The sequence below is a fragment of the Oncorhynchus gorbuscha genome, linkage group LG13 (genome assembly GCF_021184085.1).
Source record: "Oncorhynchus gorbuscha isolate QuinsamMale2020 ecotype Even-year linkage group LG13, OgorEven_v1.0, whole genome shotgun sequence".
Taxonomy (NCBI): domain Eukaryota; kingdom Metazoa; phylum Chordata; class Actinopteri; order Salmoniformes; family Salmonidae; genus Oncorhynchus; species Oncorhynchus gorbuscha.
The window spans coordinates 27,174,382-27,193,604 of NC_060185.1; the positions used below are offsets into that span (position 1 = coordinate 27,174,382).

Below are 19,223 nucleotides of genomic sequence, written 5' to 3' on the forward strand. Positions count from 1 at the left end.
ATGTAGTCCTGGTTCTCAGAGCCTCCGCCAGCTGATACAGAGCTCTCCTCAGGTTTCCTACACAGAGCTTAGTGTAAATACTGATCTAGTCCATGGTGGGAGGACTAGTCCGTGGTGGGAGGAAAGCTACAGAGGGATGCAGAGCTCTGGAGAATAATATAATAATAATAATAATATATGCCATTTAGCAGACGCTTTTATCCAAAGCGACTTACAGTCATGTGTGCATACATTCTACGTATGGGTGGTCCTGGGAATCAAACCCACTACCCTGGCGTTACAAGCACCATGCTCTACCAACTGAGCTACAGAAGGACCAAGGTGGAAGTGGTTAAGGAGTAACAATAAAATAACCCTACCGATACAGAGTCAATGTGCGGGGGCACCGGTTAGTCGAGGTAATTTAGGTTATATGTACATAAAGGTAAAATGACTATGCATGGATAATAAACAGAGAGTTGCAGCAGCGTAAAAATGGCAGATGGGGTGGGGACAATGAAAATAGTCCAGGTAGCAATTTGAAGCTGTTAAGAAGCCTTTTGGACCTAGACTTGGCACTCCGGTACCTAGTCCACCTCCATGTAGTAAGTCTGGCTTTTCTAAAAATCTGCGCACTAGTTCAGTGAAGGGTTCCATGGTTTTTGCTTTCTCTCTCTCTGTGTATTACTTTCTGAGATCTACTGTGTTTCATCTCTTGAATCTTCTGCAGTCGCTCCTGGATCAGATTCTGGATCAGATGCTGCTCTTCTGCCTATGTCTTCCCCAGCTGAGCCTTCTTCTCTTCCCATAGAGGAACAGTGTGGTGATCTTTGTGGTCTGTCTCAATGCAGAACTGGCACACACATATTTGGTCAGTCCTACAGAACAGCTCTAGGAATGTGTTGTGTTTCTTACACATCTTGTCTTCTTCCGGGTTGTCCACGGTCAATCAGCGTGTGTCTCTTTAGGGCTGGGGATATCTGATGAGGCTACGGGTGAGTCTCACAGCAAGAGGTCAGACACCAATCAGAACTTCCGAATTGAGCTTCCAGGCCTTGAGCCAGTATCCACTGATGCAGGCCATGCAGAAGTGTCCACATGGAGTTGTGGCTGGTTTAGTAAACACATCCAGAGATAGAACACAAGAACTGCACTTCAGACTGCTGGTGGCAGCTATATCTAGACAGACCAAAGGAAACAGGCAGCTAGCAAGACCGCAGGAATAAACAAACCCAGCTTTAGAAAAGTGTCAAGGATGGTTTTGTACGTCCTAATACCAACTAATCTGTGTCGTGTCTTTACTATCATTAACTGAAGACTGATAGTTTTTATCAAAGATTCTCTGAAATTAGTTACTATACGATCAACTGATTAATCACGTAACTAATTAACTATGAAATCGGGGCACCAAGGAAAAATATTCAGATTACAAAGTTATCATTTCCTAAAATAACTTTTCAGATATTTTATCTGATCAATTAGTCTTCGAATTAATTAATTATTTACTTTACCTCACGTTAGTCTCATTCCAAACGTTGTAAATTGTTGTTTATCTGCACGAACCCAGTCTTCACTATGAGTCATCCATACATCAATTGTCTTAAATCATTTATTTATTACTAACTAATTCACAGAAATGCATAACCAAACAAACAAAGGTAAATGTAATGATAGAAGGATGTGCCCTAGTGGGCTGAACCGGTATGGCGGCTTGTTAGACAAAGGGGAAATGGGGGAGTCGACTAAGAAGTCACTACAGAGTTAATTATAACAATTAAAATGCTAATCCTTTACACATGAACGCTCACTCATTCGGGAACAATTGCAATCAATATCTATATTTACGCTCAGTGTGTCGTCTTGATCGCTGGTGAAAAGTTTGTGTCTTTCGTAGAATTGTCCGTCTTTCTCCCTCTCTCTCTCTGTCTTGGTTGGAGGGGATAGTTCAAAGTGACATTTGTTATGGAATGGATGTTTCGGCGGTTCTCGTTCTTCACGTTCAATGATACCGAATACTGCAGACTAGTAATTAATATCAAAGACTTGATCTCATTCTGTCGGTATCGATAGTCTAAGAGTTTAACCACGTGGTATGGTTAAAATATTCTACAACCTTTGTCCCCCTCCTAATGGAGAAAAACATGGTCTAGTGATAATTTCTCAAAGTTGGGTTGTATTCGGAATGGCAGAAGAGGGCTGTCCCAGGATATCTGACCCTAACTGGGCTCAGGGGCCGTCCTCTGATTTAGTTCAAATCCAATTGAGTTTTCCTTCATTAAACAGTCCGAAAGCACATTGTAAAATTGTGTAAACAGTATCATACTCACTCATTCATCTTATACAACAATTAGATGTAAACCTTATATCTGGGGCTATTATATAAACAGCGTTATGGTAATGTGGCCACACCGTCTCCCATGAGCTTCCCCAAGTTGTGACAAACGGACCAGTTCTGTTATGCTGATGAGTGAGGACCCAAAAGCGACTTAACAGAAACTGAGTTTATTAATGTCCAAACAGGGAAAACATAAATCCTCTAGTTGTAGAGGAGAATTGCAGGACTAGCGGCAACAGACTGCAGGTCCCTTAGGGTAGGCGCGGGCCGTAGAGGACAGAGACACCTGCTCACACGCAGCATCTGATGAAGAGGCAGAACACACAGGACGGAACAAGGGCAAAGCAAACAAGAATCCGACAAGGACAGAAGCAGAAACAGAGAGTGAAATAGAGACCTAATCAGAGGGAAAAATAGGGGACAGGTGTGAGAGAGTAAACGAGGTCGTTAGGAGAATGAGGAACAGCTGGGAGCAGGAACGGAACGATAGAGAGAGAGAGGGATAGAGAGAGAGAAAGAAACCTAATATGACCAGCAGGGGGAAACGAAGAGAAGAGAAAGCACAGGGACAAGACATGACAATACAATACATGACAAGTTCGTAGCTGGATTCTTCACCGATCTTTTACACCTTCCCCGGAACATGGAATTTGTTTGTACCTCAAGTTCTGTGAGGTGGAAGGATTTCATTTTTCTCCATGAAAAACTACTCTCTATAACTGTGTGTCCATGAGGTCTTCTCAGGAATTTACGACCTCTGACCACTGCAGCCTAGTTGAAGGAGGCAAGGGGGAGGCAGGGAGAGGGGGATGGGCTTGCTATACCCAAAAAGGCCAATGTCATGACATCTGTATACATATGTGCATGCATTTAGTTTAAAGGGATATTTTACAAAACACCTTTGAGTAAATATTTGTAATCAAGTGCATATAATTTGCCTTATCATCACAGTTTTTTCTCTATACTTAAAGTGCTCTATCTTCAAAATGTGACTGATGACCTGGAAAACATGCTGGGATCATATTAAATGGACTAGTAAACAAAATACTAAAATATCGTTTTTGAGTAAAATATAAATGTAAGTTATATTTTCATCTTGGCTTTTAAGAGATTACGGTAGGCTCACTATAGGTAAAGAAAGCAGGAAAAATCATCTCTCCATCATTTACTCACTTGTGTGGGTTGTTGTTGACACAAAACCTGTCCTTAGATTTTTTTAAAAGTACACAATGAGACTCGTGCAGTTGTGTCGAGAGATCCACTATTCCAAACATGCAGACTCTGGGACAGTTGTGGAATGATAGATCCCAAATTTATACAACCAGTACATCAACAAAAACTTTAATAAGCAATGAGGGTAATGCAACAGATCTGAACATCTAGCTTAAAATGTTGATAAACTATTATTGTTCACATTTTAAGCGCAGAAATGCACACATGTCAGTATGCTACACAGGAATGTTCTTTCCTTAATGCAATTAGCGGGAAAACACCAATGTCAAAAGTGCACTGCACATGGCAGCAGTTTCGTGTGAAAGAGATGAAAATATTCTTAGAAATTTTGAAAAATGGGAGATCTAAAGATGCAACAACTAGCATGGGTTGCTTGCAAATATGACTAGGATTGTGTCTTTGACTACTGGACAATGAAAGAAAATTTAATTGAAACGAATAGAATATTAGAGAAATAGGCTACTTATTTTAGTGGCATATGGAAGTATTTATAAAATAATTTCATCCACGTTTACCTATAGAAACTCATTTTGGCTTAAGCTACTTTGAAGAAAGGCAAGACATGCCTCATAATATGAAGTAAACTTTCGGGTTTCGCACAATTAAGTATATGTTTTCAAAATGCATACTGCACTTTCATCAGCCAAAAGCCGGCTAGTGCTTGCTAATGTAAACACTTGTGTGTGTGTAGTGTGTATGTGCATGTGTGTGTGTGTGTGTGTGTGTGTGTGTTTGTGTGTGCCTGCCCCTCCTACTGCTGGTCATAAAGGAGCAGGGTTCATCTTTACACACAAGCTGGGCATTCAAACAGCTCTCATCTTTTCAATACTTGCAACCCAGAAGCTGGGAGTCAAGAACCAAGTACAGGGGGTGAATTTAATAATACAATAAACATGGAACAATACAAAACAAGAGTAGCATCTGGACATGAAAAACATAACTAATATTGCCTGGGGAAAGAACCAAAGGGATTGCCAGATATAGGGGAAGTAATCATAGAATTGATGGAGTCCAGGTGAGTCTCATGAGGCACAGGTGCGTATAACGATGGTGGAAGGTGTGCGTAATGATGAGTAAACTGGCGACGTCGAGCGCCGTAGAGGGGGAGCGGAAGTAGACGTGACAATACTAGAATGATAGGAGTATTTCAAAATTATTATTAAACAACAATAACTCAGAAAGTATTCAGAGCCCTTCACTTTTTCCACAGTTTGTTATGTTACAGCCTAATTTTAAAATGGAAAAAATAGAAATTTACACAAGTATTCAGACCCTTTGCTATGAGACTCAAAATTGAGCTCAGGTGCATCCTGTTTCCATTGATCATCCTTGAGATGTTTCTTATTTGGAGTCCACCTGTGGTAGATTCAATTTATTGGACAGGATTTTGAAAGGCACACAGCTGTCTGTTTCAGGTCCCACAGTTGATAATGCATGTCAGAGCAAAAACCAAGCCATGAGTTCGAAGGAATTGTCTATGGAACTCTGAGACAGGATTTTATCAAGGCACAGATCTGGGGAAGGGTACCAAAACATTTCTGTGTCATTGAAGGTCCCCAAGAACACAGTGGCCTCCATCATTCTTAAACGGAAGATGTTTGGAACCATCATGACTCCTCCTAGAGCTGGCCGCCCGGCCAAACTAAGAAATCGGGAGAGAAGGGCCTTGGTCAGGGTGGTGACCAAGAACCCGATGGTCACTTTGACAGAGATCCAGAGTTCCTCTGTGGAGATGGGAGAACCTTTCAGAAGGACAACCATCTCTGCAGCACTCCTGAATGTCAAGGAGTCCCTTCTGGAGGAAACCGGGCACCATTCCTACGGTGAAGCATGGTGGTGGCATGGTGGTGGATGTTTTTCAGGAGCAGGTACTGGGAGAATAGTCAGGATCGAGGTAAAGATGAACGGAGCTAAGTAAAGAGAGGTCAAATCAATCAATCAATCATATGTATTTATAAAGTCCTTTTTTACATCAGCAGATGTCACAAAGTGTTATATAGAAACACAGCAACAAAAAAAACAGCAAACAATGCAGATGTAGAAGCACAGCGGCTGGGAAAAACTCCCTAGAAAGGCAGGAACCTAAGAAGAAACCTAGAGAGGAACAAGGCTCTGAGGGGTGACCCGTCCTCTTCTGGCTGTGCTGGGTGGAGATTATAAGAGTACATGGCCATTAAGGCCAGATTGTTCCTCAAGACATGCATGGATGACCAGCAGGGTCAAATAATAATCAGTGGTTGTAGAGAGTACAACAGGTCAACAGCTCAAGAGTTTTTCATAGCTTTCGGAGGTTGAGACAGCAGTATATACAGTATATACAGTGGAGCAAAAAAGTATTTAGTCAGCCACCAATTGTGCAAGTTCTCTCACTTAAAAAGATGAGTGAGGCCTGTAATTTTCATCATAGGGACACTTCAACTATGACAGACAAAATTAGATTTTTTTTCTCCAGAAAATCACATTGTAGGATTTTTAATTAATTTATTTGCAAATTATGGTGGAAAATAAGTATTTAGTCAATAACAAAAGTTTATCTCAATACTTTGTTATATACCCTTTGTTTGCAATGACAGAGGTCAAACGTTTTCTGTAAGTCTTCACAAGGTTTTCATACAATGTTGCTGGTATTTTGGCCAATTCCTCCATGCAGATTTCCTCTAGAGCAGTGATGTTTTGGGGCTGTTGCTGGGCAACACGGACTTTCAACTCCCTTCAAAGATTTTCTATGGGGTTGAGATCTGGAGACTGGCTAGGCCACTCCAGGACCTTGAAATGCTTATTACGAAGCCACTCCTTCGTTGCCCGGGTGGTGTGTTTGGGATTATTGTCATGCTGAAAGACCCAGCCACGTTTCATCTTCAATGCCCTTGCTGATGGAAGGTTACATGGCCCCATTCATTCTTTCCTTTATACGGATCAGTCATCCTGGTCCCTTTGCAGAAAAACAGCCCCAAAGCATGTTTCCACCCCCATGCTTCACAGTAGGTATGGTGTTCTTTGGATGCAACTCAGCATTCTTTGTCCTCCAAAGAAAGTTATATTTTGGTTTCATCTGACCATATGACATTCTCCCAATCTTCTTCTGGATCATACAAATGCTCTCTAGCAAACTTCATAATTTGCAAATAAATTCATTAAAAATCCTACAATGTGATTTTCTGGATTTTATTTTCTCATTTTGAATGTCATAGTTGAAGTGTACCTATAATGAAAATTACAGGCCTCTCTCATCTTTTTAAGTGGGAGAACTTGCACAATTGGTGGCTGACTAAATCTTTTTTTGCCCCACTGTCTACATGAGAGAGAGAGAGAGCGAAAGAGAGAGAGAGAGAGAGAGAGAGAGAGAGAGAGAGAGAGAGAGAGAGAGAGAGAGAGAGAGAGAGAGAGAGAGAGAGAGAGAGAGAGAGAGAGAGAGAGAGAGAGAGAGAGAGAGAGAGAGAGAGAGAGAGAGCTAGAGCTAGAGAGAGAGAGAGAGAGAGAGAGAGAGAGAGAGAGAGAGAGAGAGAGAGAGAGAGAGAGAGAGAGAGAGAGAGAGCTAGAGAGAGAGAGAGAGAGAGAGAGAGAGAGAGAGAAAGAGAGAGAGAGAGAGAGAAGGCAGAGAGAGAGAGAAAGGCAGAGAGGGAGAAAGGCAGAGAGAGAGAGAGCTAGAGAGAGAGAGAGAGAGAGAGAGAGAGAGAGAGAGAGAGAGAGAGAGAGAGGGAGAGAGAGAGAGAGAGAGAGAAAATGAACAGCAAGTCCAGGACAAGGTAGCACGTCCGGTGAACAGGTCAGGGTTTCCTAGCCACAGGCTGAAAGGTTGAAACTGAACTGGAGCAGCAGCAAGACCAGGCGGACTGGGGACAGATAGGAGTCATCAGGCCAGGTAGTCCTGAGGCATAATCCTAGGGCTCAGGTCCTCCAGGAGGGGAGGGAGAGAGAGAATTAGAGTGAGCACACAGGACACCAGATAAGACAGGTGAATTACACCAGATTTAACAGACTGACCCTCGCCCCCCGGCACATAGACTATTGCAGCATAGATACTGGACACTCACTGTTGCTTATACAACTCTTTTAGCTCGATGGCTAATACTCCAAAACTGGAGAACCCCATCTTTTAAATATTGGTTGGGAGATGGGTTGTGCTCTCTGAAATTAGAACAAATTCAATACATGTGGAAACTACACACTGTTGAATAATGTTTGTGCTCCATTCCGGTCTTCCTTTGAACAGTTCACCCTCTGATGGCATTCTTATAAAAACAAAAAGAAGTCTGTATTTGACACCCATGTGACTTACTGGTTGGAGGATAATATCTTTGTGGGTCTTTGCGAGGACATTGAGGTTGGTGATGTGCCTATTGATTCTTATTGAATGTGGCTTGTGGATGCCTTATTCCTCTTTCCCTGTCAGAGCCTAAAATGTGAGCTTGTTTTACCATGTTCTTATTTTGTTTACACAAAACAAACTACAAAAAACATTGTAAACTTCAATTTTGGTCCAGTGGATTATCAGTCTATGACCTGACCGTCTGTGAGTAGTTGCATTTCTCCACCCCTATCCCGCGTCTCATGACTACAGATTGCCATTTAATTTCTGTACCCGTCTGCTCAGTGTGTTTAACTTGTCTAAAGTACAGTGTTTTATTCGTATGTATTATTTTTATTCTTATTTTTTTGTTTTCTACTTGAGTATATTATTTATATTGTTTATTGTGTTGCCTTATTATGTGTGTAAAACTGAATAAACCGTTTTAAACAACAACAAAAAGATACTGGAGACTGAGACAGGGGTGGGTCGGGGGACACTGTAGCCCCATCCGACAATACCCCAGACAGAGCCAACCAGGCAGGATATAACCCCACCCACTTTGCCAAAGCACAGTCCCAACACCACTAGAGGGATATCAACAGACCATCAACTTACTGCCCTGAGACAAGGCTGAGTATAGCCCACGTAAGCCAGGTACTCAGCGCCCATAATAGGGTTTGAGGCAGAGAATCCCAGTGGAGAGAGGGGAGCCAGCCAGGCAGAGACAACATGGGCGGTTTGCCACTCCAGTGCCTTGTCGTTCACCTTCGCCCCCCTGGGCCAAACTACACTCAATCATAGGACCTACTGAAGAGATGAGTCTTCAGTAATGACTTAAAGGTCAAGACCAAGTCTGCATTTCTCACATGGATAGGCAGACCATTCCATAAAAATGGAGCTCTATAGGGGAAAGCCCGGCCTCTAGATGTTTGCTTAGAAATTCTAGGGACAGTAAGGAGTCCTGCGTCTTGTGAATGTAGCGTACGTGTATGTATATACGGCAGGATCAAATAGGAAAGATAGGTAGGAGCAAGCCCATGTAATTCTTCGTAGGTTAGGAGAAAATGTTGAAATCAGCCCTAGCCTTAACATGAATTCAGTGTAGAGAGGCTAGCACTGGAGTAATATGATACAAAAATGTCGTTCTAGTGAAGTTGCCATATTTAGCACTAACTGAAATGTATTTAGTGCTTTATCTGGGTAGCCGGAGAGTAGAGCATTGCAGTAGTCTAATCTAGAAGTGACAAAAACATGAATTAGTTTTTCAGCATCATTTTTTGACCAAAGGTTTTTGATTTTTAAATACAATTTACAGTGGCACACTGACTCAACAAATGATGAAGTTGGAGCCATGACTACTGATGGTGAAGGCCAATGCACTCCTCTTGGCAATAGCCTATCTCAAAATGAGCTACTTTGAAAAACAAAAAAAATGGAGTAGGCAAACAGACAGCCACAACCAAACCATAGAAATATAGTCAATATAGTCATTGCTAGCGTACCCATGAGTTTAACACTACATTTCAAGCGTAAGAGGTTTGCAAAAAAGTTATATGGATTATATGTCTATTGCCACAACACAACAAGCTGTATATTTGGCACGCTAGGAAACCGGTAACTGACACAATAAAGAAACACTTGAGTAAATGAGGGATACAAAGTTAATATTATGTCAGGTGGATGTTTTCTATGCCAAGGTGCATTGAAGCTGTTCTGGCAGCTCGTGGTGGCCCAACACCCTTTTAAGACACTTTATGTTGGTATTTTCTTTATTCTGGCAGTTACCTGTATGTGCTTGTGATAAAATGTAATTCACATGCTGTTGTTTTTTAAAACTATTGATCCTCTGTGGCTAAATGATGCTCTGCGGTTGGATAGAAAATGAACAGTAATGATAATAATAAAAGTGATTGTTTTTGTTGTTGTTTTTTCCACTCTTGGGCCCCGTATAGGCTTGGTCCAGGCCCCTGACTCACACAATTGACCTGTTATATTATTTATTATTATTTATTATTCAGTTTATTTTTTATTAATCAGTTACCCAATCACGTGGGCCCCCTAGCTCCTCTCCTCCCCCCATCTGACAATTAGCAGAGCGGCAGCAGGCAGCAGCAGGCTATCAACACTCATTGAGAGCAGGCTCCTGAATCCTCTTGTTGTTGGCGGTTGCAGTAAAAAATGTAAAATATAACAGGAAAGGAAAGGGCAAAGGGGATACCTAGTCAGTTGTTCAACTGAATACATTTAACAAAAATTTGCCTTCCGCATTTAACCCATCCCTTGGGTTAACAGTGGGTTAACTGCCTTGCTCAAGGGAAGAACGACAGATTTGTACCTTGTCAGCCTATTGTAAGTATTGAGAATAATTATTTTCCGCCATAATTTGCTAATAAATTCATTAAAAATCCTACAATGTGATTTTCTGGATTTTTTTCTTCTAATTTTGTCTGTCATAGTTGAAGTGTACCTATGATGAAAATTACAGACCTCTCTCATCTTTTTAAGTGGGTGAACTTGCACAATTGGTGGCTGACTAAATACTTTTTTTGCCCCACTGTATATATCAGTGGAGGCTCCTCAAAGGAGGAAAGGGAGGACCATCTCAGTGAATTCCTCAGTGAATTTCATAAAAATGATAAATAAACTATACTAAATACAATCACAGGTCACCAAAAAATATATGAAAATACGCTATTTTGCAATAAAGGTCGGCAGATCCCTCAACAGCACTCTGTAGGGTAGCACCATGGTGTAGCCGAAGAACAGATAGCTTCCGTCCTCGTCTGGGTACAAGGAATCCAATACAAAATCTAGGAGGCTCATGGTTGTCACCCCCTTCCATAGACTTACACAGTCATTATGACAACATCTCCAATCCATAATCACATCTAGAATCGGCTTTCTATTTCGCAACAAAGCCTCCTTCACACACGCCGCCAAACTTACCCTAGTAAAACTGACTATCCTAGCGATCCTTGACTTCGGTGATGTCATCTACAAAATAGCTTCCAATACTCTACTCAGCAAACTTGAAGCAGTCTTTCACAGTGCCATCCGTTACGTTACCAAAGACCCTTATACCACCCACCACAGCGACCTGTATGCTCTCGTTGGCTGGCCCTCGATTCATATTCATCGCCAAACCCACTGGCTCCAGGTCATCTATAAGTCTTAGCTAGCTATAGCCCCGCCTTATATCAGCTCACTGGTCACCATAGCAGCACCCACCCGTAGCACGAGCTCCAGCAGGTATATTTCACTGGTCACCCCCAAAGCCAACATCTCCTTCGGCCGCCTTTCCTTCCCGTTCTCTGCTGCCAATGACTGGAACGAACTGCAAAAATCGCTGAAGCTGGACACTCACGTCTCCCTCACTAGCTATAAGCACAAGCTGTCAGAGCAGCTCACATATTACTACACCTGTACATAGCTCATCTGTAAATAGCTCATCCAACTACCTCATCCCCATACTGTTATTATTTTTTATTATTTTGCTCCTTCGCACCCCAGTATCTCTACTTGCACTCATCTTCTGCACATCTATCACTCCAGTGTTTAATTGCTAAATTGTAATTATTTCATCACTATGGCCTATTTATTGCCTTACCCCCTTGTCTTACCTCATTTGTACACATTGCATATAGACCTTTTCAATTGTATTATTGACTGTATGTTTGTTTGTTCCATGTGTAACTCCGTGTTGTTGTTTGTGTCACACTGCTTTGCTTTATCTTGGCCAGGTCGCCATTGTAAATTAGAACTTGTTTTCAACTAGCCTACCTAGTTATATAAAGGTGAAATAAAAAGTGCCTTGTGAAAGTACTCGGCCCCCTTGAACTATGCAACCTTTTGCCACATTTCAGGCTTCAAACATAAAGATATAAAACTGTATTTTTTTTGTGAAGAATCAACAACAAGTGGGACACAATCATGAAGTGGAACGACATTTATTGGATATTTCTAACTTTTTTAACAAATCAAAAACTGAAAAATTGGGCGTGCAAAATTATTCAGCCCCTTTACTTTCAGTGCAGCAAACTCTCTCCAGAAGTTCAGTGAGGATCTCTGAATGATCCAATGTTGACCTAAATGACTAATGATGATAAATACAATCCACCTGTGTGTAATCAAGTCTCCATATAAATGCACCTGCACTGTGATAGTCTCAGAGGTCCATTAAAAGCGCAGAGAGCATCATGAAGAACAAGGAACACACCAGGCAGGTCCGAGATACTGTTGTGAAGAAGTTTAAAGCCGGATTTGGATACAAAAAGATTTCCCAAGCTGTAAACATCCCAAGGAGCACTGTGCAAGCGATAATATTGAAATGGAAGGAGTATCAGACCACTGCAAATCTACCAAGACCTGGCCGTCCCTCTAAACTTTCAGCTCATACAAGGAGAAGACTGATCAGAGATGCAGCCAAGAGGCCATGATCACTCTGGATGAACTGCAGAGATCTACAGCTGAGGTGGGAGACTCTGTCCATAGGACAACAATCAGTAGTATATTGCACAAATCTGGCCTTTATGGAAGAGTGGCAAGAAGAAAGCCATTTCTTAAAGATATCCATAAAAAGTGTCGTTTAAAGTTTGCCACAAGCCACTTGGGAGACACACCAAACATGTGGAAGAAGGTGCTCTGGTCAGATGAAACCAAAATTGAACTTTTTGGCAACAATGCAAAATGTTATGTTTGGCGTAAAAGCAACACACCTCATCACCCTGAACACACCATCCCCACTGTCAAACATGGTGGTGGCAGCATTATGGTTTGGGCCTGCTTTTCTTCAGCAGGGACAGGGAAGATGGTTAAAATTGATGGGAAGATGGATGGAGCCAAATACAGGACCATTCTGGAAGAAAACCTGATGGAGTCTGCAAAAGACCTGAGACTGGGACGGAGATTTGTCTTCCAACAAGACAATGATCCAAAACATAAAGCTAAATCTACAATGGAATGGTTCAAAAATAAACATATCCAGGTGTTAGAATGGCCAAGTCAAAGTCCAGACCTGAATCCAATCGAGAATCTGTGGAAAGAACTGAAAACTGCTGTTCACAAATGCTCTCCATCCAACCTCACTGAGCTCGAGCTGTTTTGCAAGGAGGAATGGGAAAAAATGTCAGTCTCTCGATGTGCAAAACTGATAGAGACATACCCCAAGCGACTTACAGCTGTAATCGCAGCAAAAGGTGGCGCTACAAAGTATTAACTTAAGGGGGCTGAATAATTTTGCACGCCCAATTTTTCAGTTTTTGATTTGTAAAAAAAGTTTGAAATATCCAATAAATGTCGTTCCACTTCATGATTGTGTCCCACTTGTTGTTGATTCTTTACAAAAAAATACAGTTTTATATCTTTATGTTTGAAGCCTGAAATGTGGCAAAAGGTTGCAAAGTTCAAGGGGGGCGAATACTTTCGCAAGGCACTGTATATTTTCCACCATCACCAAAGGGCTATCCAAGTAATTACAACGGTCCCCAAAGAGCAAGTAACCCAACTAATGTATTGGCCAATTGATTGAATATAATTGCATTGATGGCCTTACTGCCTTCGTTTTCCTGTTAAGTTGATATCCGTTCCAGTGCAGAAATCAAATTAGCATAAACAAATGTAAAATGCTAACGAATCTCCGTGAAGAAACATGAATAAGAAGTGCAATATCTAGAGCAAGTCACACTAATAAACTATAGGTCTGTTTGGTTTATACATTAATTAAATAATAAAGGATCCAGGACACTCAGTGACAAGGGAGTCAGCTGTTTTTATTTTTCAAACACATTCAATGGATATGTCATACCTGAATAAATCCAGTAGGGGGCAACATTTTCAAAGCAAAGGAATGACGGATCAGTCTTGAGCTACAAATAGAGGCCTGACCATAATGTCAATCTCTGGTAGCCGATCACTGTCTCTAGTACTTTAACGCTAGATGGGGCTGAACATGCAATGGGGTACCAATACATACATCATTGGGGTACGTGGGTTTCGGGCTCTGAAATATAATTTCAAAACATAGTGAGATTGGGCTATCATATTACTGTCCACTTTGGGATGACAATCGATAGGCTATATTTGTTAATGATACTGTAGGCCCATTAACTCAACTCTGGACCTGTAAACCAGATCCACTGCTTTTGTGAATGGTTCCTCTCTAATCAGGATCTGATTTGGACCTGTGACACCAGGTGGGTGCAATTCATTTTCAGAAAACCAGCAGGCTCCGGACCTATGTAAGATTTGAATACCTCTGATGTAGGTTAATACTTGCATTCATATATCCCAATAATTTTAAGTAGCTAATCACTTGGAAATTATTATGTTGTCGTTATACACGTGCCGCGTTCAACGAATCAGCAAGTCGGGCATTTTCGAGTTTCCTAGTTCCAACTAGCACATGAACGCAGCATTTATTTTAAGGGTGTCATAGTCAAACAATTGCAAAGTTTCATTTTTTTGTAAATCAAACATACCTCGATACTGGTAGATAAATACCATTTAAATGAACAACCAAAAATGTGTAGTCTAAATTATAATATTTCGTGGACAGACTACGTACATCGAGCATATGACCAATTACACGAGACTTTAGTAAAAAAAAATATATATATATTTGTGTTATTCAAATTACAGTAACAAATAAACAGCACATCACTACAATTATATTTTATTCTTCTGAAACCAAATCAAATAATAAAACAAAAAAGGCCAGGGGTTACATTTGTATAAACCTATGGTATAGTTGTAAGAATGAATTGTTTAGCTTTTTGTCACTGACTAAATCTAGAGATTTTTGGGAACAGATTTTAATTATTTTATTTTGTGTATGTAAAATTTACCAGAGAAAATAAAGACATGAACTATTAATTAAGTAGGAGTAGGGGGAACTTTTATACACATTGTTTATGAGGGTGACTCTGAAGGTATTTTTGAGCGAGCTAAGTAATTGCATGTTTTACTTCATTAATAACAACGAAATATGTCATATGTTTTTATTCAAATCGAATCAAAGCTACAACACGAGGTTTTAGTTCTGGGTTATCCCAATATTACCTATATTACGACATCGTGGAACTATCCTTCGTCGCGGAGGGCATATTGCGCATTGATGTGGTCCGCGGAAGGATATGGAATAAAAGATTTGTCACAGTACTCACTTCGTCATTTGTTATGTATTGACATAGGTTAAATTTGTCAGTAGACAAGGCTGTACCTGGCCAATGTGATTGGAAGGGGAAAGACGAAGCCAAAATAATTGAGCAGATTAACTGTATTAAGGGACATACATTCAATGGTTTTAATTGTCGTACGGTAAATGTGAATTTGAATCGGTTGCCATGTCCTTGCTGACCCAAGTATTTTCGCCCTGTGACTGAGTTTTGATGACCAATGATGAAAATCAAGGAATTTGAATAGATGCGATTTGGATAACATTGAAGAGAATCGCACGAACGTCAATGTTTTCCAAGCAGAGAGAAAGAAGTCTTCTGGATAGAACATCTCACCAGAGGACTAGTATGACAGTAAATTGACTGACACGAATTATATTGAAACTCAGTAGTGTTGCATTTCATAGCTTTTCAGGAAAATATATGGGCCTGTATTTGAGATGTTCTTACAATAACCTGCGATAATCGGATCATTGCTAGTTGTGATCCGTCAATTCAATTGATATTCTGTTTAGGTAGCATGAAGCTAACGTTAAAGCTAACTAGCTACTGTATATAAGATGCTGTTAGCATGGTTGTTTGCCAGCAACAATGGGCAACATGACGTATGTCACAGCATGTCACTCTATGGTTATATAGTAGAAGTGTCTGTGGGTGTTTGAAGCGTGCAATCTATTTATCCAGAATACCTGACATCATGTAGAATGTCAATCAAAGCAGTTTTGAGCTAACTAAATGCACATATTTCTAGGTAGCTAGCCAGTGTATAACGTTAGCAATTGGGGTCAGAAAATGACAGCTGGCAGTAGGGACTGACATTGTGTACCTTGGGATTGTGTCCAGCCATGCATAAAGCTGACTGCATTGTCTGATTGTGGAAATAGTTAAACGTCAAACATTACAGAATCTGTTGTAGTTGGCTTCTGACAGGAAATATTTTGACACTAGCTCCAGTTTTGCAGTCTCAGTCAATATCAAAGGTGGAATGGAATGCACGCTTGTCCTTGTAAAACTGACTTGTATTGCGTAAACGCCACAATCACCAGTTTGCTTGACAGTTAAAGCAACGTTTAGGTGGATACATTGTTGCACCAGGGTTCTGATATCAAAAGAGAGCATCCTTCAACGTGCCTCACTAAAGAAAGAACCTTAAGACACATGACCTAAATTGGACAGTTACTTTGACAATGGAGACGGTTGGAGACTTTGAATACAGCAGAAAGGACCTGGTGGGACATGGGGCTTTCGCTGTGGTGTTCAAAGGAAGGCACAGAAAGGTAACTATCTGGAACATAGAAGGTCTGCATCTCAATCTTTCCCATTGCTTTGCTTGCACCCTCCCTCTCCTCTTTTTTTTCTCTATGATGTTATGTGAGAGTAGTGACGTTTATATACATCTAGGTCAGTGGCATTGCACTGCAGTAAATAAAATGGCATAATGGCATAATTTTGTTTAGTTTTCCTTCAACTAACTAGACATAAATATTAGTTACGATAGTGATGCAAAAATTGCAGTTAAATCCATTCATAGTCTTCACTGTATTCAAATATAGCAGTGTTATATACATGTTTGATCATGCATGTTATTGTGTTTCATAAGCCTCGATCATGTGATGATGTTGTGCAATCTTGCGTTATGGTCTGGCACTGGGTGCAGAGAGATGCGAGCCGTTCATTCATGAAACGGATGACTCAAGCAGCAGTGAATAGCTCACTGACGTAGCCAGCCAGCCTAGATAAGGTGGAAAGGGAGCATGTCTGCTTGTTTTTCCTCCTTAAGGTCTTCTTTCTCCATCTTCAGTCATGATATGAGCAATAGTCTACATCTCAATGTAATCCTTTTTTTAAATATCAACAATGGAATGCGATGATAGTCATCCTATTAGCTTGATTGCCCACACACTCACAGTGATGATAAAGCATCTTGACTGACTGACAGGACTGTGGTGACTGTCCATGATGGGGATGTGGACCAAACAGTGTTCTGTTGATCCAGGTGCAGCTGAAGGACGGTCAGAGAGTAGAGACTGTTAGATATTTCTGAGCCTGCTCCACATCTATCTCACTGTGTGATGCATCCAGGGATTATGTTACCATGCTACCCTATTGCCACTGTGTAGTGTACAGTATTGTATTAATTTATTCTGAGAGCAGAACATCAGTATGCAAAGATTCATAATACCATAGGTAGCTACTCCAATGGTGAAGGTATGTCAACATTAAGACAATATGGATACAATAACAGGGGTGTCATACTCAAATTCACACACAAACCATATTGATAAAACACAAGGAATTTGCGGGCCAGACATTTTACATAAAAGGGATGATATCATCATGGTACCCTATTGCCACTGTGCATATCAAACTTTATTTGTCACATGCGCCGAATACAAGTGTGGACTTTACCGTGAAATGCTTACTTACAAGCCCTTAATTAACCAACAGTGCAGTTCAAGAAGAAGAAAATATTTACCACGTAGACTATAATAAAAAGTAACACAATAAGAATAACAATAACGAGGCTAAATACAGGGGGCACCGGTGCTGAGTCAGAGTGCGGGGGTACAGGCTAGTTGAGGTAATCTGTACATGTAGGTGGGGGTGAAGTGACTATGCATAGATAACAAACAAACAGCGAGTAGCAGCAATGTACAAAAGGGAGGGGGTTCGATGTAAATTGTCCGGTGGCGATTTTATGAATTGTTCAGCAGTCATGGCTTGGGGGTAGAAGCTGCTGAGGAGCCTTTTCGTCCTAGACTTGGCGCCCCGGCACTGCTTGCCGTGCGGTAGCAGACAAAACAGTATAACTTGGGTGGCTGGAGTCTCTGACAATTTTATGGGCTTTCCTCTGACACCGCCTATTATATAGGTCCTGAATGGCATGGAGCTTGGCCCCAGTGATGCACTGGGCCGTTCGCACTACCGTCTGTCGCTCCATACGGTCAGATGCCGAGCAGTTGCCATACAAGGCGGTGAGGCAACTGGTCAGGATGCTCTCGATGGTTCTGCTGTAGAACCTTTTGAGGATCTGGGGACCCATGGCAAATCCTTTCAGTCTCCTGAGGGGGAAAAGGTTTTATCGTGCCCTCTTCACGACTGTCTTGGTATGTTTGGACCATGATAGTTCGTTGGTGATGTGGACACCCAGGAACTTGAAACTCTCAACCCGCTCCACTACAGCCCCGTCGATGTTAATGGTGGCCTGTTCGGCCTGCCTTTTCCTGTAGTCCACGATCAGCTCCTTTGTCTTGCTCACATTGAGGGAGAGGTTGTTGTCCTGGCACCACAATATCAGTTCTCTGACCTCCCTATAGGCCGTCTCGTTGTCGGTGATCAGGCCTACCCACCACTGTTGTGTCGTCAGCAAACGTAATGATAGTGTTGGAGTTGTGTTTGGCTATGCGTCGTGGGTGACCAGGGAGTACAGGAGGGGACGAAGTACACACCCCAGAGGGGCCCCAGTGTTAAGGATCAGTGTGGCAGACTTGTTGTTGCCTACTCTTACCACCTGGGGGCAGCCCATCAGGAAGTCCCAGATCCATTTGCAGAGGGAGCTGTTTAGTCCCAGAGTTGTTAGTTTAGTGATGAGCTTCGTGGGCACTATGGTGTTGAACGCTGAGCTGTAGTCAGTGAACATTCTCACATAGGGGTTCCTATTGTCCAGGTGAGAAAGGGCAGTGTGCAGTGCAATTGAGATTGCTTCATCTGTGGGATCTGTTGGGGCGGTATGCGAGTTGGAGTGGGTCTAAGGTGTCCGGGAGGATACTGTTGATGTGAGCCATGACCAGCCATCATTTTGGCAGGTTACCTTTGCTTCCTTGGGCACAGGGACTATGGTGGTCTGCTTGAAACATGTAGGTATTATAGACTCGGTCAGGGAGTGGTTGAAAATGTCAGTGAAGACACCTGACAGTTGGTCCGCACATGCTTTGAGTACACGTCCTGATAATCCGTCTGGCCCAGCGGCTTTGTGAATGTTGACCTGTTTTAAAGGTTTTATTCCCATTGACTACCGAGAGCATTATCGCACAGTCACTTAGAACAGCTGGTGCTCTCGTGCATGCTTCAGTGTTGCTTGCCTTGAAATGAACATAAAAGGCTTTTAGCTCATCTGGTACGCCCGCGTCACTGGGAAGCTCGCATTTGAGTTTCCTTTTGCAGTCTGTTTATAGTTTCCAAGCCCTGCAACATCCAACGAACATCAGAGACT

General features: G+C 41.7%; 1 protein-coding gene across 3 annotated transcripts in view; it reads left to right on the top strand.

Moving 5' to 3' along the window:
* Positions 1-14,980: 14,980 nt before the first annotated feature.
* The window catches only part of LOC123992640 (serine/threonine-protein kinase ULK2-like), a 49,118-nt gene continuing 44,875 nt past the window's right edge, over positions 14,981-19,223 (top strand). The window contains exon 1 of one of the 3 annotated variants that reach the window (XM_046293961.1): positions 14,981-16,287. In XM_046293961.1, the coding sequence (XP_046149917.1) occupies positions 16,198-16,287 (90 nt within the window). In that variant the 5' untranslated portion in view covers positions 14,981-16,197. The remainder of the gene's footprint in view (positions 16,288-19,223) is intronic. The other 2 variants (XM_046293960.1, XM_046293958.1) reach the window with 2 other exon arrangements.